Genomic DNA, 21,731 nt, shown 5'->3' with positions numbered 1-21,731 from the left:
ATGAACACATCCAGCGTGGTTGAAAGCGCTATCCGCTGCTCTCAAGTTGGACGCGAGGAGCACGTTTGTCACAAAAGTTGCCTTTAAACTCGCAGCCGGATGGCAGCTTTGAAACCTTCCTCCCCTGTGGCTCTATTTAGTCCTGGCACAGATGCACAGAGCAGCGCTGTGAAGCCTGTCCAAAAGGAGTCTGAGGCTCAGAACATTCTGAAGTGACCGCACATCTGGGATTGTAGTGGAGTGTGAAACAGTGACCTGTTGTATGTGAGTTCATGAGAAAGGGGTTGTGGAAATAAAAACTGAAAAAGACTTCATGGATGACTAAATCAAAGTTAAACTGCTTCTTCAATGACATTTATTTACATTTTTTTTATTATTATTTCTATATTTTGTTTTCTCTCTCTGCACTGCTTAATAGTGAGGGATAGAAAGAAAATGTAGACCTGTTGGATGCACATTCACAAGATCCAACAGGTCCACGTTTAATTTATATTCATCACTCATGTATTTATACATCCTTCATCCTTCATAGCTTTATTATATAGAATATGTGAGTGACAAAATGAGGCGGATAATAATACAAATAAATTCAATATATTAAATATAAATATAATAAATAGATATAATATAAGAGCTAGTTTAAAAAATTACTTGTATGTTGTATTAACATCCCTATAATACCTAAATCCTATTAGTATTTCCACACCCTGATCTGAAAAGAAAAAAAAAACAATACAGTAAGAACTGCTGGTCAGTGATATTGGACCTGTTCTAGTGTGTCCTCTTTTGACACATTTAATTGTCTGTTATATGATACATAAACACACAAAATGTATTAATGAATATGTATTAAGTAGGTTCATCACCTCAGTGTGTATCCGTAGGCGTGTATAAGCAAAGCTTTGCTCCATTCTAGTTCATAGTGTAGTGCAGCAGATATCTGGTGTCCTGAGCCATTTATAGAAAATCGTTTTGGGATTTCGAGAGCAATTACCTTAATTGTGTTGCTTTTTATTATTTTTCTTAAACCCCCATTTCACTTTTAGCCATGTTTGAATTTGCTTGCATTTAGTGGTTGGATCGCTTGTACCAATGTTGCTTCATACTTTGGGAAAATCCCACCCATACTCACTAAAGCTGTTCCTCCATCCCATTACTGCTGTCACAGCCTACATCTTTCAGCCTGACCTAAAATCCAAATCTGCAAACCATTTTTTGTCTCTTTTTTATTGTACATTTAGATTATAAATAGATCTTCTGTAATTTCTAAAAAAAGTATTTATTTGGCAGCGATACTGTAACCAAATTGCCTCTCTATACAGTATGTCCACTGAATCTGGATATACATGGATGAGAATAAAAATAATGTCAGGAGAGCTTATAATTACATATCATCTTTTTTTTCCTATCATGGAAATGAAATCCAGCAGTTTGTTATTACCCTTTTGCCAAAGAGTCATGCAGTAGCGTACAACTGACAAATATTAGGATTATTCTTAAAAGCAGTGTGGATAATGAAACTTGACTCATGAGCACATTTCGAGGGCTTTCATATAATTGTCGCCCGATTTAACAATGCCACTCTCTGTGTATAACAATTATACGGTGTATAATTGAGCCCAAAGCGCACACAGTCACAATCACACATGGTGTCTTTTTTGAAAACTTACACTAATGATGCTATGGAGTCATTTGATCCTCTGAGGATGTGCGATTAAAGGGTCTGAACTCTATCAGCTATCTCTGTATACTATCATAAAATATTAGACCTGTTCACCAGGCTTTTATTAAACACACACCATTAATAATTCTGTGAATGATCTTTATATGCTACATCATCTATTATTTACTTAAATTAAAATTTTGATTGTATACACAGCTAAATTCTTTTAATGTCTTTTCTTTGTTAGTATTTTAACAAGATAAAACACCACAAGTAATGTTTTATTTACCACAGTCAAGAGTGTCTGTCATTATATCTCCAACTGCACACCGAAAGCATGACGCAATACTAATTTAGTAAAAAGATATTTGTACAAATAAAGTTTGTTCATTTATTTATTAGTACATTTATTTATTTATTTATTTATTTTATTTATTAAAAGACTTGAGTAAATGTCTGGACCATCAAAGGGAAAAAATGCATTAATGCTGGCGCTTCCTAATTAAATTTTATGCTATTGCAGCTTTTAATTAAGATCTAGATTAGATGAATTGGATGCATTTTATTATTTATTATACATATAAATAAATAATTATATATAAATAATATATAATATATAACATTTATTATGAAAAAGGCTGTGATGATTGTTTCTAATCAAATTTTTATGGAAAATATTATTTGGAGAAAGATGCATCTTGCATGCTGGTTGTTAATAATAATAATAAAAATAATAATAATAATAATAATAATAATAATAATAATAATAATAATAATAATAATAATAATAATAATAACATGGTTTGCTCCTGTTTTTGGGCTCTAGTGTATGTAAAATAAATTTGAATGTGAGATTGATAGCACATGCACTGATATATTAGTGTATATACATTTATATATATTTAGCATCTCAAAACTTCCAAAGTGTAATATTCGCTGTTTCTTTCTCAAGTCAGTTAATTTCTTTACTGTAGCTGTCTCTGAGGCCATGTGTGTAAATGTGTTCAGATGTGTTGCTAAGCAATCAAACATAAGACAAGGTTTGAACATTGTATATATATATATATATATATATATATATATATATATATATTCTATATATATATTTTTTATATTTATTCATGTATCTGTTTAGGAAGGATATCTTGTACACCAAATATCCCACTGGCAGTTAAGCGCATTCAATGTGTTTAGAAGCCATAAACAGTCACTTTTCTAAACAAACACAAATACAAAATAAAAATAACAACAAAATAATGGACTGCATGTAAATAACATACAAAAAATCCCATGCCTACTCAGTAGGTAACTACAGCATTCCAACTCCGGTAGATATGTACATTTCAGTTACAAAAATATAGATTTCTTTTTTTGCTTACATCCCAGAAAACATGAAGCAGTGCCCTCGGATTGTTTCCCTTCGTTTCCTTGAAATGACTTTCTGAATAAAAGTAAATAAAAGAAAGAAAATAAAAATCCATTAACCCTTAAGGCCAGATGCAAAGCATCCACTCGCGCGTATCTGTCAGAATATCTGCAAGGCTTCTCAAAAGGCACCGAACATTTTTAAGATTTGATGCTTTTTTTTTAAATCTCTGTAATAATTCCCTCCATTTAGCAGACCTTTTTTGATGTCACATTTGAAATAGAGAGAGAGAGTGTGTGAGAGTAAGAAAGAAAGAAAGAAATAGTACCAGCAGATGATATTTACAAAAAGAGAGAAAGTAACATTACTCTTACACATGCGTCAGAATACGTAAGTGCTCTTTATCCAAACAAAGTCAAAAACAAAAAACTTATCACAGCATTTTCACTACATACTACAGAATGTATAAAATATGGCCCTGCTCAATTTAGGATAATACAATGAAAATAGTCAAAATCAATTTCCACAACAATGGTACTAAAAAGTAAAAACAAACAGACAAACGAAAATTTCAAACATGGCACGTGTACAATATACATATATTGTAGCTTATGTATATTATTTAATGTCTGTTTGTAAATGCCTTGAGGATATTTGAGCTTGAAACCTGCAGGCATTAGTTTACAACAATAAGGTCCTTTTCCTCGTTTGTACACTCAGAGGAAATCTAAGAAACTTGCCGAAGCCTGTTGCTTTACTTTGTCGTCCTTAAAGTCTTGAAATCCTCGTTTGAAGCGAGAGAATGAAAGAAAAATGTCCCTTTTCGTATCAGATGTCTTTTCGAGTCCTTGACCATTTGAAATATTTAACTCAGCATCATGGAGAGTGTGGCCAAAAAAAGTGCTTTTTTTGCAGAGGGGGGAAATTCAGAGATTAAGGGTCTTTCTCACCCTCTCAGACGGGAGCAAATGTGAAGACTGGGAGGACAGGATGGAGGACAGTCTCAGCAGATTTCAGTTGTCCGTGGAGAAAGCGACGTCTGAATATCGGTCAGCGGCGTTGCCACGGGAGAGTTGTAGATGTTGCTGGCCACAGAGTTTGGGAAGGAGGTGACCATAGGGGACTGGAAGGTGGTGGAAGAAGATGGGTAAGTGGTGGCGATAGAGGGAGATGGGTAGGAGGTATGCACAGGCGAGGAATAGCATGATGCTACTGGAGAAGGGAAGGAAGAGACTGGAGATGGGTACGAGGCGATAGGGGATGGGTAGCTTGACACGGGTGAGGGGACTGAAATGGAGACAGAGGTGATTGAGTTCTGGATAGTGGTCGAGACCGAGGTGGCTTTGTCAGCCTTCTTGTCTTTCTGCCGCAGGTGGATCTTAGTGTGACGCTTGCGCTCGTCGCTGCGGGCAAACTTGCGTCCGCAGATGTCGCAGGCAAAAGGTTTTTCACCAGTGTGCGTGCGGATGTGAGTGGTGAGGTGGTCGCTGCGGCTGAAGTTGCGCATGCAGATACGGCACTGGAAGGGTTTCTGGCCTGTATGGATGCGGATGTGGCGCGTGAGCTCATCGGAGCGAGAGAAGCGCCGCTCGCACGTCTCCACAGGGCAGGCGTAGGGCCGCTCGTGTGGTGGTGTCTTGCTTGGCCGGTTTGGGTATTTGCGCACACGACTGGGCTTAATGAGCTGCGTCGGGTAGACACTCTTCAGCTCCTGTGAGCCAGTCTGTGTGGCAAAGGCCTTGATGGTGGAGAGCGGTGTAAGTGAAGGCTGCTGTGTCTGAAAGGGCTTCTGCTCAACAGAAGCGAGGCCGATCTCACTCTGCTGCTGGGGAAACAGGTAGTCGGGGATCATAGGAACTGGAAAACTGGTGCCACATGCTTTGCTGCTGGGGTAAGCCGGGGGTGGGTATGGCAGGTTGCTACCCACCGCTGATGGGAAGTTGGCAGTAGGCTCAGGGAAGATGTCAGGGCTGGCACTGGAGTAGGTTGGAGCGGCTGAATAAATGGGGTTGGGCTCACTCTGGTGCACAGAGCAGCTGAGGCTTGGACTAGATGTTGTTGAGGATGATGTTGAACAACAGGAGGAGGAAGCAGAGGACGTGCTCGAAGTTGAAGCAGGTGAGGAGGAGGGAGTGACTTGTGAGTTTGACGACGATGTGATTGAAGTCATGGGTGGGTTAACACCAACCAATCCGCTGACCAGGCTGAACAGTGGCTCCGCCCACAAGCTGTTGCTACAGGTGGCGGGTTCGAGAGTGAAGCGGCCCGTGTAGGAGATGGGGGGCAGCCGCTGAGAGGCATAACTCTGCTCAGCCAGGGACTTCTCACAGCTCAGGGCAATTTCTGGAAGAGTATCTACAGAGACAACAAAAAGGGAGAAAATTGAGAACCGTGTTCTGCATCATTGTCTCTCTCTCAGCTGCTCTGAGACACATTAATGCACAATAAAGATCCCTGAGGTGTTTGAGATGGGAGACCCCGCTGAAAGCGGAGTATGTGTTTCCCCACTCTCTCAGACAAAGCAGCAGGTGCTGATGGAGAAGCAAGAGAATGCCACCCTCACACAGACGCACTAAACGCATACACACACTTGCTGCTGAGCTCTCCCCAACATACACACATTTACTGAGCTCTCTTAGAGACAAGCACTAGAGCCAGCACAAGCTATGCGATCTGCATTTATGCTTGCTCTCTCTCTCTCTCTCTCTCTCTCTCTCTCTCTCTCTCTCTCTCTCTCTCTCTCTCTCTCTTTCTCTCTCTCTCAGCTCAATTTCATTACATAGCTAAAAGCATCTGATTATTAATTCAATCTGCAGCTCAGCTGATGCAAATAAAAGCAATTTAAATTAACCTGTATGTTATATATATATATATATATATATATATATATATATATATATATATATATATATATATATATAAAAGAATTAGTTATCTAGCATGCTTGGATAGACAGATCAGATAAATATTTTTCCATCATGATGCATTCAATGCCATATAATAAATCATGATGTTCACAGTTAAATGTATTCAATTTGTTTTTGAGTATACCCCCCTCAGACATACACACACACACACACACACACACACACACACACACACACACACACACACACACACACACACACACACACACACACACACAGCAGAATGAATTAAGTCTGTCCTTACCTCCAGTCAGGTGGTCGTACTGCTCGCCGGGTTCCCCAGGGCCAAAGCCGTTACCCTCGTGTGCGGAGGCGTTCAGGATCCCCGCAGAGTTAAGCATGATCATCTCCTCCAGCTTGGGGTAGTTATCCATAGGGGAGTGAGGGAAGCTCAGGTGGTCTGAGATCTGCAGAGCAGGAAGAAGCTCTGTCTTGGCTGCAGCCATCTCTGTTTGGAGTGTGTGTGGCTTGCAGAGTCGCGTGCACTGACAGATCAGCAGGTAGCCCCTTTGGGACGAGAGCGGTGCAGATGCTGTGTTCTTCTTTCTCTTCTTCTTCTTCCTCTCTCTCTTTTGCTGATCTTCCTCCTTAATGTATCTTGCTTGCTTTTGTTTGTCCCAAAAAGGTAAGAAAATCCACTTTTTTTCCCCCTATAATTTTTTTTGATTCAGGGTTTCCTTCTTATCATAACACAAAATGCGTCTTTTTTGTTTGCATGGATGGTGTTCACACCAAACTGGGTCTGGATCTGATTCTCAGACGCTTCTTATTAGTTCAATTCTTGTTGTTGTTGTTTTCGAACTGTATTTCGAGAATGTTAGCGCATTCTGGTTTTATCAGCTATCTATCTATCTGCCGTTGAGTCACTTGGGCTCTCAGCGCTCTTTCCTCCGCGCCCGAGGTTCCCTAGTCCTTTATATACACTCCCTTCGTGACGTAGATGTCCATATATGGACAGAAGGAAGCCCATATTTAGGCACTGCAGCCGAGGACACATGGCGAGGAAAAGAAGCGCACAGGTTAGCTTTAGGACTTTAAAATCCGTGCAATAAATCAATAAAAACTCTAATTTTTTTGTTTGCTGCATAACCGATCGAGTTAAACCCCGAAAGCAAGACGCACTCGGTGAATATTCGGGTTTCCCTGTCGCGCGCCGGCCGGAAGACCCCGCTCCGCCATGCCATATAGGGTCATGCCTACATAAGGACCGAATCCGGTGGGTTTCCACTTCCCTGTCCTTTTTTGGAGTTTCCTGGTGTCGCGCTGCCAAAAAACGAGAGACAGAAAGAGACAGAGAGAAAGACACACACACACACACACACACAGGGTTTGGATTGCAGCTGAAGTCCAGCACAATAACTCATGTCAGCACTATTTCATGTAGCTTGATCCAGCAATTTATGCGTCGCAACTTTTTTTCTTTTTACCTTCAATCTCCAGCCATGCATTATTTCTAATGCGCCAGTTAGATAGAGCTGATTTATGTACATATACTGCAACACGAGAAACCCCTTTCGCCTTTATTGTGTTCAATAAATAGACCGAAATTATAAATCACAAGCGCGTTCCTAAACAAATCGCACAATCAGGATTGCACATAACGTAGGTGGCGTAATAGTTGGTTTGGGACACAGCCAATGTCTTTTTGGCTAATTGCGGTTATTTGTGTCCCTGCAACGTTGTTTATTAGTGAAAACACCCTTCTGAACCTTCACTGCATGCACATGTTACTGGTATAACTTATGTCTCCCAGCGGTTTTTTCCCTCCTGAAATCCCCTATTCCAGATCTGAGCAGGAAAGAGACAGGAGCCCAGCTGCAGCACCTTAATAAATCTTTCTGTGAAATGTTAGGTGGAAATATTCAGGTCCAGGATGAGATCTTGAGTTGATTAAAGATTTGTAGTCTATGATTAAAAAAGGGAAGACATTTCAAATTGTATTTTGTAGGTTCCATGTTTATTCTTAGTTATAAGCATTCTGGGATGATCAATCAATCAATCAATCAATCAATCAATCAATCAATCAATCAATCAATCAATCAAGCAATCAATCAATCAATTAATCAAGCAAGCAATCAACACCAATTATTATTATTATTATTATTATTATTATTATTATTATTATTATTAATATTATAAATACACTTATACTATTGTGATAATAACAATATTAATAATAATAGTCATCATCATCATCATCATCATCATCATCATCATCATCATCATCATCATCATAATACTTTATGAATATTCCTTCATTATTTAATGTAATATTAATTACATTTATTAGAGTCTATGCATAGATGGTCCTTATTATTATTATTATTATTATTATTATTATTATTATTATTATTATTATTATTATTTTTAAGTTATATCTTGTAGCATACACCATATAACATACTAAAGGTGTTACAATGATTGTGAAGGTATGCAGCACGTTCTTTCTGCAGACAGGGTTGCCAGTTTGGATCCCCTGCTTTCAGGCCGTTTGTAATTTTACAACCTCTTTCCCAATTTACCACAAGCCAACACAATACTAAAAAATAATTAAATACAAAAAATATTACTACTTCAATATAATCAATATAATCTATATAATATATATATACAATATAATTCTTTAAATGTCAATCAATGGATATATATAGTATGCAAATATGTACCTACAGGGCTGCTGGTTTATTATTATTATTGGTAGACCAAACTGGTAACGAATGATTAAAGTAATTAAATGCAGTATTTATGCCAGCCGAAGGCTATTTTTCACAATCCTGCTTGATTAAAAATAGACCTATAGGGTGGTAAACTGACCAATTTGGCAACACGTCCTGCAGGACGTTGTTGCTGACATGGCGAGGCCTTTAATCAGATTAATTGCGGGGGATAGTGTTTTTTTGGCTCAATGCGATGGTATTCTCCCCGTCAGTCAGAACACACACTCATGCATTTGCAAAAACCTGTAAAAAGTGCAGTAGGAAAAAAAAAAAGGACTGATCTTAGAGCAGGGACTTTGCCGAGGACAGATCGATGGGCCTCTGCTGAGTCAGTGCAAGTGCGGCGCCTCTCTTACACTTTGAAATGGGAGAAATTGCCCCAGGGCCTACAGTGATGAGAGTGTGCTTTGGGAAAAGGGAAAAGATGCAATGATTTAATTACACTTTATGCAATAATTTAATTACGCACCTTTAAATTTTTACCGCGTGTAATTTCGTGATTGAAACACACAGGCAAAGTGCGTTTTGGCAAGGAGAAGCGTCAGTTGAAGTGTCCTTTTTAGTAATTGCAAGCCTCTGTCGGAGAGCCTGATGAGAAAAGTGATATCAGTTGATAGTTGAATCGCAGGGCTTTCCAGGGAAATGCCTGCACATCCTTTATATAATGCAATTTAAGAATATTACTAAAGCACTGAAGATACATTAATGATAAAAACATGACATGCTTTACAATAAGGCCCCAAATTAAACTAATATTTTATTACAAGTGTCGGATTTAATGGAGTTTCCAGTTTATTTCTACCTATAAAGTAAATCTAATAAAATGGTAAACTTTGTGTCATTTTGGTTTAAATGGGATGCATCACTTGTCCAGGGCCTCTGGTTTCATTGTGACCCTATGCTGCCATTTGCATTGTCTTGAGTCTGCATGAGTTTCCTCTGGATTCTCTGGTTTTCTCCAATTTACAAAAAAATGGTGAATAGGCTGCTCCAAACTTCTAGATAATACGTGTTGATGTGTGCATGTTTCTGGCATGCCCATCCAGTGAAATCCCACCTTGGCAGCAGAGTTCCTGGGATGTGATCTGCATCTTTATGACCCTGTTTCTTGAAAATGTATGGAAATTGATATATATTGAATAGGATGCATATGAATATATGGTAACCTGTGGCTATGGTCAGTTTCTCTAAGATAACAAGATTAGTGTATTTATATGTAAATACTATACTAGGTCTATTAAAAAAATCTAGATAATGACTCACCATAAAAAAAAGTATATGTGCACGAGTTTCTTATCGCTAGAAGTAGAAATGGAAGCCGGGCTGTGGGAGGGTGTTTCCCAACAGAGAAGGGAGGGGGGGGATCCAGACACCCAGGGCTGCGTAGGCAGTTGGTCTAACCTGTTGTGATATAACACTGCTCCTGCCCACATGCTGGTGAAATCCTTATTAGTGTGTGTCTGTACAAGTGTGTGCGTGTGTGTGTGTGTGTGTGTGTGCGTGCGGAGGGGGTATCTCCCTGTCCTTGTTACAAAAGGCTGGCTCTCCCTGCACCTACGCAGCAACCCACGCCTCTGTCTGTACTCACTCACTCGATCACCCATTGGTTTAATATTTAATTAAGTCCTGCCAGCCTGCTTGGGTGAAGATGGGTTAGCTGGGAAAAGAAAAAGTGAGGGAGTGAGAGAGAAAGAGAGAGAGAAAGAGAGAGAAAAAGAGAGATCGAGTGAGGGAAAGCGAGGGAGATCTTTACACCCCCACAATCAGAAGCAAATACCAGGCATCTGCTGGAATTAATCACTGACTCTGGCTGGCAGCCTGATGGAGACTCTCTCTTGCTCGCTTGTTCTTTTCGCCCACCTCCGCTCACCACCTCCCTTCCGTGCTATCCCTGTCATTAGCATAAAGGTGAGTCCAGTGGGGGCGGCCAGCGGACAACAGAGAGGGAAAAAGGGAAAGAACAGAATGGCAGAGGGCTAGACCTCGGATATCTCAGCAATCCAGCAATCTATTAGCTTACTTAGGGAGGGTAAAAGGGAGAAGTGTGTGTTATCCCATGTTATTCCAACTTCAAGGAGGAGAAAGTGTGGTAAAGACTTGCAAGATTATATGAGATTTAGATAAGGCATACACGTTGAAGATTATGTTAAGCCTCAGAGAAGGGGGGTGGAAGGTGGGTGGTGTATTCATTCTGTATGATGGAAAAAAACACAAAAAAATCCACTAAAAAACCTGATGTCATATTGAACATAAATTATGTGACACCTTTTTGCAACTGTGCAGGCAAAGTACCTGAACAGAAAAAGCCTTAGCTCAGACAGGAAGTTCAGGCTTATGAATGAAATTATCAACAATCATTTGTGTTATCTGACAACAGATTTGTTAATGAGATACATTGGCATGCAATATTTAGCAAGCTCATCTAAATACAAGTTAATATTAGTTAGTTAACAAGAGAAAAATTAGATATCTACAGTACCATTAGCAAGGTAAGTCAAATGAACCGATCAGAATCTTCAGTGAGCTAGCTAATATTAGTTATGTTGGATAACTAAGTGTCAACAAAACAGCCTTTTGTCTAAATATTTTGAGTATTACTATTAAAAACTATATTTGAACTATTTAAGTTTGCTTAAATGTCAATAATATAGCATTACAATTAAGATGAAAACCTTTAAGTAAGCATAAATGTTGCTGTCTTCTTAAAGAGTCTTCTTCTTCTTCTTCTTTCGGCTGCTCCCATTAGGGGTCGCCACAGCGGATCATCCGTCTCCATACCACCCTGTCCTCTATATCTGCCTCTTTTACACCAACTACCTGCATGTCTTCCCTCACCACATCCATGAACCTCCTCCTTGGCCTTCCTCTTTTCCTCCTACCTGGTGGCTCCATCTTCAGCATTTTTCTACCAATATAATTCATGTCCCTTCTCTGCACATGTCCAAACCATCTCAATCTCGCCTCCCTCACCTTGTCACCAAAACATCCTACATGTGCTGTCCCTCTAATAAACTCATTTCTAATCTTGTCCATCCTCGTCACTCCCAACGAAAACCTCAACATCTTCAGCTCCGCTACCTCCAGCTCCACCTCCTGTTTTTTACTCAATGCCACTGTCTCTAATCCATACAACATCGCAGGTCTCACCACAGTCCTATAAACTTTCCCTTTCATTCTTGCAGATACTCTTCTATCACAAATCACTCCTGTCACTCTTCTCCACCCACTCCACCCTGCCTGCTCTCTTTTCTTTACTTCCCTAACACACTCTCCATTACTTTGCACTGTTGACCCCAGGTACCTGAACTCCTCCACCTTCTCCACCTCTTCTCCCTGCAACCGCATCACTCCACTGCCCTCCCTCTCATTCACACACATGTACTCTGTCTTACTCCTACTGACTTTCATTCCCTTTCTCTCCAGCGCATATCTCCACCTCTCCAGGCTCTTCTCAACCTGCTCTCTACTCTCACCACAAATCACAATATCATCTGCAAACATCATAGTCCAGGGAGACTCCTGTCTGACCTCGTCCGTCAACCTGTCCATCACCACTGCAAACAGGAAAGGGCTCAGGGCCGATCCTTGATGCAGTCCAACCTTCACCCTGAACCAGTCTGTCGTACCTACTGCACACTTTACTGCCGTCACACTGTCCTCATACATGTCCTGCACCACCCTCACATACTTCTCTGACACACCTGACTTCCTCATACAATACCACAACTCCTCTCTCGGCACCCTGTCGTACGCTTTCTCTAAATCCACAAATACACAATGCAGCTCCTTCTGTCCTTCTCTATACTTCTCCATCAACATCCTCAAAGCAAATAAGGCATCTGTGGTGCTCTTCCTCGGCATGAAACCATACAGTTGCTCACAGATGGTCACCTCTTCTCTCAGCCTGGCTTCCACTACTCTTTCCCATAACTTCATGGTGTGACTGATCAACTTAATTCCCCTGTAGTTACTGCAGGTCTGCACATCTCCCTTATGCTTAAAGATCGGTACCAGCACACTCCTTCTCCATTCCTCAGGCATCCTCTCCCCTTCCAGAATCCTGTTAAACAATCTGGTTAAAAACTCCACTGCCATCTCTCCTAAACATCTCCACGCTTCTACCGGTATGTCATCTGGTCCAACCGACTTTCCATTCTTCATCCTCTTAATCGCTGCTCTCACTTCCTCCTTACTAATCCTATCTACATCCTGCTTCACCAACTTCACATCCTCCAACCTTCTCTCTCTCTGATTTTCCTCATTCATCAGCTGCTCAAAATACTCCCTCCATCTTCTCAACACACTCTCCTCACTAGTCAACACATTTCCCTCTCCATCCTTTATTGCTCTAACTTGCAGTACATCCTTCCCAGCTCGGTCCCTCTGCTTGGCCAATCGGTATAAATCCTTTTCTCCTTCCTTAGTGTCCAACCTCTTATACAGTTCCTCATATGCCTTTTCCTTGGCTTTCGCCACATCCCTTTTAACCTGCTGCCGCATCTCCTTGTACTCCTGCCTACTCTTCTCATCACTCTGTCGATCCCACTTCTGTTTTGCCAATCTCTTTCCCCTAATGCTCTCCTGCACTTCCTCATTCCACCACCACGTCTCCTTGTCTTGCTTTCTATTTCCAGATGTCACACCAAGTACTTTTCTAGCTGCCTCCCTCATCACTCCTGCAGTAGTTGCCCAATCATCCGGCACCTCTTCACCACCACCAAGCCCCTGTCTGACCTCTTCCCTGAACCTCACACTACACTCTTCCTCCTTCAGTTTCCACCATCTTATTCTTGTTTCAAACCTTACTTTCCTCCTCTTCTTCTTCGCCTCCAAAACCATCCTACAGACCACCATCCGATGCTGTCTAGCTACACTGTCCCCCGCCAACACCTTACAGTCTCCAATCTCCTTCAGGTTGCATCTCCTACACAGAAGATAATCCACCTGTGTGCACCTTCCTCCACTCTTATACGTCACCCTATGATCCTCCTTCTTCTTAAAATACGTGTTCACCACTGCCATTTCCATCCTTTTAGCCTCTGACCTGTGTGAATGGAAGAAAAAGCAGCATCTAAAACATTTTCATGTGCATTGAATGCATTGTATACGCATATTTCGAATGTTGGTCAAATCCATGCTATATGTGTTTCATTCATGGTGTGATTATATAAATATTTCTGGATGTAAAAAGAGACATTAATGGGTTTACATGTTATGTGCATCTCACAGAGCTCTTGTGAACTGAAAATGAAAGTTTGCATGTCTGCTGTTCAATATATATGATGTTTAGTTGTATTTATTTGAATAGCTATTCGACCAAATAATGTATAGTAAGAGCTGATGCGTGGTAATTAATTGCTTAGAGGCTTGAATTTTGCAGTATAGATGAGGTGGTACTGATAAACACATTTTTATCTGCTATTAGTATTTATAAAAAAATAGATGCAGTAAATGAACTTCACCATTATTAGATTAGAGAACTGATAAACTTATAATGAATGTGCTCAAATTATTATAGCTGCAGTTTTAAACAGGCTGCAATTGTGGTAAACCTGCTGAACAGGAAGTGCAGTGCTAATATGATCAGGTTGGAGTGTGTATTTAAAAACTGTGGAAGGTTTTAAAAGCTGTTTAGTTGAATCTGTTTAGTGAATCTAAAATATAACTGAATTAATATTTATAATAAGCATGCACAGTATACCGTATACTATAGTGTATATAATTCATAGACTTATGATGGATCTTGTTGCTCTGAAAGAACATAGGGACACTACAAATTGTGTTTGCACACACACTGTGTAAAATGGGTTTTGACTTCCTGGTTTGCCATTTAGAGGACCTGGACTCCTATAAAGCGTTTAATATCACCAAAGGTAGTATGTACTTATCAGTGGCTATTGGGCTTGTGTCTGCCTGGAGAACAATTGGCACTAAAACAAGCTTCTGGTGTAACGTATCATATATCTAATGTGTAGTGTATTTATTTCTCTATGGAATTCCCAGAAGAAAAGCACAGCTGCATATGCATGTCAAAGTTGCAGCCACATCTAAGCAAAATAATGTACAGTGTGTGCAATTATCACATGCTAATTATTCGACCCTCTAAGGCTTACCTATTTGCTTGCCTCTGCTGTATCTTATGCAATGTATTTTCTTTCAGTGTAATATTGGAATGCCAGAGAGATGACTAAACCAGCCGGCTGGACTGTTATTGTTCCTGAAAATTTTTAGGTGTGCATGACTCAAGTGAATTCTGGGTCATGCACACTTTTGCATTTCGATTTATAACCTACCACAGCTGAAAAGCGTTATTCTTATTAACATGGTTCATCTATAGACTGTCAAAAAATCCCACCCCAGACAGTGACAAATAAATGCATAGGTGCCAGTATGACACAACATCCAACACACCAGCTGATTTGACTAAAAAGCTCCTTATCAAGAAGGAAAAACGTATTAGTGAAATGAGAGTTGTGTTCTGTGGTCGAAAGGAATACCTGAACACACTACATGGATTCAGATGAGCATACGGATATGTAGATACAATTTTTTTGGCTAGTGCAGGAAAAATGAAAAGTGGAAATAATAAAAGGGGAAGTGCAGTGTGCAGTGTAGTACAGATATTAATTAAAATTTAAGTGTAGTATCCAAGGTTTTCTGGTATGTTTCGTACTTTTTTTGCAAAGCTGATGAAGAATTTTTGTCTGGAATGTTCTGTTGTTCTGGAAAACTTTGTGTACTATGCTTAACATTTACTACAGCTACTAGTGTATATACTACATATATATTATTATCTTTATATACACTGAACCAACACTTGTCTTTTGTGTTTACTTTAATGCCCTGCTTATATCTACTGTATATTCAGTTGCTAACTGGGCAAACTAGCATGAGGATATGTTCGAGGCTACCAAGCACCACCCTTTTGCAACCTGTTTGACCGTGAAATTCCTTTGAATTGTGTTCTGTAACTGTATGCAATTACAGTTGTTCCTTTAAACAGTAATAAACATACAACACACACACATCAAAATTTTCATTTTATGCTTTTTAAACTGGAATTTTTCCACAAAGAAAATTTTACTCTTGACTCTTACTGTTTTGAGTCTGTCCTCAGGAAGCCTAGTTGCTCCTGCAAGCTTAGACAAGGACCCCAGCCATTTTGCTGTAGTGCCTGAGGGCTTCAAGTCCAGTCAGGTCAGAGTGGTGGACCATGAATTGAAATGATCCAATATGGCCTGCGAGTAGCCAACCCTCAGATCCAGTCAGAGAGTTGGGGAGCTTCAGAGTCATGCAATATAAACAACCAACGAACATGGAGTTCGTCAGAAAGGATAAAGGGGGACATGTGAAACTCAAACTGATCTGACAGACAGCACAACAGCTGTAGCTGGATACGGGGGAAATTCTGAATAAATCAGGAAGGACTGACAGAACAGCTACAGAAAAAAAAAAAGAAGACAAAAAATGCTGCCTATAATATTACCTACTATTACCACGTACTGACACTAAAAACCTATAGGAAGAGTTGATGTTAAAAATTAATGCACTCCTTTGGTTGCAATTTTAGTGTATTTCATTATAATTTATTGTAATCTGGGGATAGATAATCTGAAAAATTAGTTTTCCCAGACCGTCATACATCCATTAATATTTAACGTCAAGCCCCCAAATAAAATTTTGAATTTGTTACTGCACAAAATCCAGATCCACATAAGGTTATGATCACTAAATTAGCAAAATAATACAGTTTGGCTGAGCTACTAGGAAAAAAATGAGTGGTGTGTTCGGTGTTTGTTCTGTGAATGGCTGTTTTTTTTCCTACCACTTGCTAGGACAGAAACTCAACAATGCCAGTGAATAAACACTGACTAAATAATGATAACAGAAAGATTACACACTGCCAAAGTAAACGCTCCTTTGCAGTGGAACAAAGGTATCACGGCCTGGTTTGGGTGGTAATCTGACTGTGATCTTAGCCTAAGATTAAACACTGGTGATAACACTGGTGTGTGGGATGACACTAGGTCTAGAAGCATCTAAACCAGAAAACCCTAAACAACAAATTTGCACCGTTTCTGCGGTCTCGTCAACAATCATGAGGTAGAAGAGAAGGCGCGTTTCATTTTCTCTTAGTCATGCGGCCCAGGTCCCCTGCTTTATGCCACTATGATACAAGGCGCACACAGACAAGCACTTTTTGTTCCGTGACCACAGGAAACTAACAGGAGCTCTGTCTACATACAAGAGGCAGTTCACACTCTTCACCCCATGACTGCTGCTGCTATGTGTTTGCTTTGCACTTCAGAATTAGGCAGTGAGAGAGAGAGAGAGAGAGAGAGAGAGAGAGAGAGAGAAAGAGAGAGAGAGAGAGAGAGAGAGAGAGAGAGAGAGAGAGAGAGAAAATGAAAAAGAGAGAACGAATGAGTGAGAGTACACAAAAATACACCCACTCATGTACGTTTGCACTTACACGTGGACTTGTACACACTTGTTTCTGTTGGCACATGGGCGATGCACTGTAATTCCCCGGTAATGACAACAATGGATGCGAGGAATGCTGGATTCAACAGTTCATGTCTATCATTTCATCCATCAATTCACCACCAGGGTGTTTAAGTCTTCATTTTGCTTATTCATAAGGCATTAGGATAGTGTTTATTTTCTAAAAAAAACCCCAGAAATTATAATTACAGGTTTTGATGAGATGAGTACACTTATTTGTTATGCATTATCATGTTATAGTAAATATCTATCTATCTATCTATCTATCTATCTATCTATCTATCTATCTATCTATCTATCTATCTATCTATCTATCTATCTATCTATCTATCTATCTATCTATCTATCTATCTATCTATCTATCTATCTATCTATCTATCTATCTATCTATCTATCTATCAAATAGAATGCACAGTATAAAGAATGGACATTCCACAACATTAATGTAACTGCAAATGGTTCAGTAATAAATTAAAAAGTGTAATTGACTTTTTTTAATTTTACACTTCAGCACATGCTTTTATCGCAATAATAATAATGATAATAATAATAATAATAATAATAATAATAATAGTAATAATAATAATAATAATAATAATATGGTGGTAATATTACTCCCACTTCATATCAGGGTCCTTTGTTGATTATTTTTCAATCACAGCATGTTTTCTTCTTTACACAATACACAGTCTGATAAATGACTCAGTCATGTAATAATTTCTAGAATTATTTTGTAACGCTAATATTTTAATCCTGCTAACAAACTACTGAAGTATGCTAACACACGTTAACTGACATTTGATTACTTTGGAAAGAATACACCTGCAGTGACTAATGTTTATTCAGTCCTTAACTAAAAATAAATTAGCAAAAATTAGCAACAATTAGATTACAGCATGTTTCTGAACTCTGGTCTGTATGATTTAAATGTTAAAACGTGCGTTTTAGCCATAATTGTGAATTTTGCAGCAACAAACCTGTTCATTAAGGTGTCTTACATTTTAAATTGCTGGTTTGATTTTTAATACAAACCCTGATAATTGGGCTTGTTGAGTTTATTACCCTAAAAAACATAAATAATTGACACTTTGCTATTTATATACTATATAGACTTTTATAAATAAAAGTATTGGGACATCAGAATTTTTCAAGCATACGTGGTTCTTTTTTAAACTGTTACAACAAGGAAACAGTTTACGTGGTTAAATGTGGAGGATCACCTGCTATAAAGCTCTGACCTCAACCCTGCTGAACACCTTTGGGATCAGTTAAGCTGCTGACTGTATCCCAGGCCTCCTTACATCAGTACCTGACTTTAATAAAGACCTTGTAGCTGAATGAGCACAAATCTCCATAAGCACACACAATCTAGTGGAACATCTTTCCAGAAGAATGGAGTTTATTATAACAGCAAATATTAATAAAAAGCATTATTGTTGGGTATTGGTTACAGCTGCTGTAATGTATTTATAAAGGCATATATAAATGATAATATTTTCAATGAAGTACTATGACATAACATGTAACTATAAAATGTTGGCAAATCCCTGTGCTATAACAGGATTAACACTTTATAAGATGTTATTACATATTCTATTACCATTGCGCAGATTATAGTTTCCTATAAAAAATTTTTCCTTATCCTAATGTGTTAGTACTTTCTTAAAATATGTCTAGAATGTTCTTTGGCATTTTAAGCTGTCCAGATCATTGTTGTTTAGTTGTGTCCATTGGATGTTTATTATTGCTCATGTACCTTGAAGACAAGATTATGACAGGATAACTGATGAAGACTGGACTTACTGTTACTCTGACAAAGTATACTTGAAATCCGAGTTGTCTGTTCTTGAAACATGTCTTTAATAATATTGAGTTACTTTTATGTAATATTCTATGCTTGCCACATTCTTTACATTCTCCCACTGCCATCAACGCCCAAGTCCGCATCTCAGCACTGTGCACAGTGCTCATCACAGCACACAGTTGCCATGGCAAAGGAGCCCTCCCGGTCTCTCGGTCTCCAAGGTACCAAGCCTATTGTCTTTGGTTTCTTTATTTAGATGAAAACATGATTTATTGTGCACGATCCTCACCCATTCCACCAGAGAGTCTGCACAGATATCTATCTACTGGATTCGACTTCTTGACTCAACTTTAAGGGCTTTCAATCTTTTTATTGGTCCCAAGTACACTTACACTATAAGCTTGCTGGACATCAAAAGGTTTGTTATGCTGCCTTAGTTTTACACCAGCACATGAAAATGCAGGTACACATTGAAAGACTGCGGTAATCACAAGTAGGGGAAAACTCCCTCCCACCCACCCTCCAGCACTGAGGCCATTTTACTATGCAAAACGCTTAGGTGAAGTGGAGAACTGTGGTTGGAAAGTACAGTACACAGTTTGCTTTTGTTCCATGCCCATGATGTTAGATTTGCAATTCAGATGCAAGGCTGAATTTAGCGTGCTGACCAACCAGGGCTGCTTATATGCAAAAAAATTACATTGTATATATTTATATACATATATATATATATATGACGTTAGTAGATAACGAGAACAGCAGGAAATATGGAAACATATTTATAAATGTTTTAAAGAGTTCAAATTGATTTAACTCTATAGTAGTTCCCTTGGCTGGATTTGTGGTACAACTGATGAAGCCCCTCAAATATGTCATGAAATATATTTAATAGTACAGCACAAGTCCACACTCACAGGAAAAAAATTGTATAGGGTGGTATCCTGCTTTTGATCTGTTGTTGTGTATACACTAGTATACTGCTGAAATCATTTAAATAATCACGATACAATGCACGAAACTGAAAAAAATAAAGCATAGGTGAGGTGGTAGCTCAGTGTTTATCTCAGTGTTCAGTGGTAGCCCTGGTATTGCCAAGCCGCCATGTTTAGGGCCCCTGAGCAAGGCCCTAAACCCTCTGTGCTCCAGGGGCACTGTACCTTGGCTGACCATCTGCTCTCTGACTACAGCAGTGTTAGGATGTTGGGGTCAGAGCACAGGGCCAGCGAAGATATGCAGAGAAGAATTCCACTGTGCTGTAAAGTACATTTGACAAGTATAAAGCACATTTCTTTTTTTCTTTAATTGTTTATAAATTGGATATTTGTATACATATCTACTATGCAAAGAGCTCTCAAACAGTTAAAAATGTTTGCATGATAGAAAAACTGCTATTACATTTTGCTAATGTTAAATGCAATTAACAGTCCTAGATAAATGAGAGCTACCACATAATGGAAATGTTTGTGGTGTTTGGTGATAAAAGTACTGATAATGAATTGGTTGAAGAAGAATAAACAGCTAGAAAAACTTGAAGTTTAAACTAGCATGAGAGTCTGGCACATTAGCAAAGCTTTGAATCTAATTGCAGATTTATTTGCTTCAAGCTGCTTCTCAAATTCCATTGCACTTCGCAGTTTTTCTATCCCGCCTTCCCTAGTTCGTGTTTCATGTAATTCTTTAAATGTTGTCACAAAAGTAAGTTGTATATCAAATGCTACCTTGCAGCAGAGATAGTGTGAAAAGAGCCCTCCAGGCATGTACTACCTACACCTCATTAGGTAAAAATACAATACATTGCCGTTTGTGTGATTGGCACAATGAATTTCCTTACTGTATAAGCTTCACAGGCCTCAAAACAAATTGACAGCTTTCTGTAAAAGATTACACTCTCACCCTACAACTATAACTATAACCATAGGGTGTGTCATTCCAGAACATGCTTTTTTTCCTATCATTATATTTGTTGAAATGAAAATAAAACTGACTAACGACTACTGCACAATCCAAACCCATCGCTGTAATATTTTATGCACTGTTTGGGATTGTTAAAGGCATGCATGATGAATCATTGTGTTGTTGGTAATTGAATCGAACCACAAATAAAAGGGAGTCCAAAAGTCTGCCTTCATTAACTGTCTTCAATAATTGTTTTTCTTAAAGCAGTTATGCGTTATGTATTGTGTTAAAGATAACACATTTTTGCTTATTCAAAAGCACTCAAAAAACACTGGCACCTAACACTAGGGTTAAAGGTCATGGTAGAGTTATACTGATTCAACATCAGCTGTAACTTGACCGTTTATACTTTATTGCCTTTTTAGATTAAATAGGAGGCACAAATTAAAATAATATTTATAATATATTTTTTGACCAAAGATAGACTTACAGACAACAATTCCTCAAACTGTTTGAAATGTGTTCCAGTGTGTTTTAAAGTCTTAAATTAACATTAAGTAAATAAAAACTTGTGGTAGTTTTTTTTGGTAAACAACATCATAAAAAGAGTTATTGGACTCTACTGTGGACACTACAGTACATAAAATAGTATTAAAAACCGAACAGCTTGTTCTGTGGACAGCTTTGTGTGTGTGTGTGTGTGCTGGTGTTCCAACACCAATGTGTGTGTTTGTGTGTGTGTGTGTGTGTGTGTGTGTGTGTGTGTGTGTGTGTGTGTGTGTGTGTGTGTGTGTGTGTGCTATAAGAACCAGAGGAGTCGAGACCAATAAAGCAGCCCTGTTATGAGGCTAAC

At 38.9% G+C, this 21,731-nt stretch overlaps 1 protein-coding gene and 1 long non-coding RNA gene across 2 annotated transcripts in view; both read right to left on the bottom strand.

Moving 5' to 3' along the window:
- Positions 1–3,025: 3,025 nt before the first annotated feature.
- egr1 (early growth response 1) lies at positions 3,026–6,866 on the bottom strand. Its single transcript, XM_083560623.1, has 2 exons — positions 6,201–6,866; positions 3,026–5,384 (listed from the first exon to the last, which is right to left on the bottom strand). The coding sequence occupies exons 1-2, from the start codon at positions 6,400–6,402 to the stop codon at positions 4,033–4,035; spliced, it is 1,554 nt and encodes a 517-aa protein (XP_083416749.1). The 5' UTR covers positions 6,403–6,866; the 3' UTR covers positions 3,026–4,032.
- An 11,693-nt stretch (positions 6,867–18,559) lies between these two features.
- The window catches only part of LOC310736826, an 8,971-nt gene continuing 5,799 nt past the window's right edge, over positions 18,560–21,731 (bottom strand). Inside the window, exon 3 of the long non-coding RNA XR_014536678.1 lies at positions 18,560–21,731. This exon is cut by the window's right edge and continues 210 nt beyond it. This is a non-coding gene — a long non-coding RNA (uncharacterized lncRNA).

The sequence above is a fragment of the Silurus aristotelis genome, assembly GCF_946808225.1.
Source record: "Silurus aristotelis genome assembly, chromosome: 14".
Taxonomy (NCBI): Eukaryota; Metazoa; Chordata; class Actinopteri; order Siluriformes; family Siluridae; genus Silurus; species Silurus aristotelis.
The sequence above is the reverse complement of the archived record's forward strand: the minus strand, read 5'-3'. Positions and strand labels throughout refer to the sequence as shown.

Coding starts and splice junctions, on each gene's coding strand:
- egr1 (XM_083560623.1), bottom strand. CDS start 6,402: ATGGCTGCAGCCAAGACAGAGCTTCTTCCTGCTCTGCAGATCTCAGAC. Junction 5,385..6,200: donor GTACGACCACCTGACTGGAG/GTAAGGACAGAC, acceptor TTGTCTCTGTAG/ATACTCTTCCAGAAATTGCC.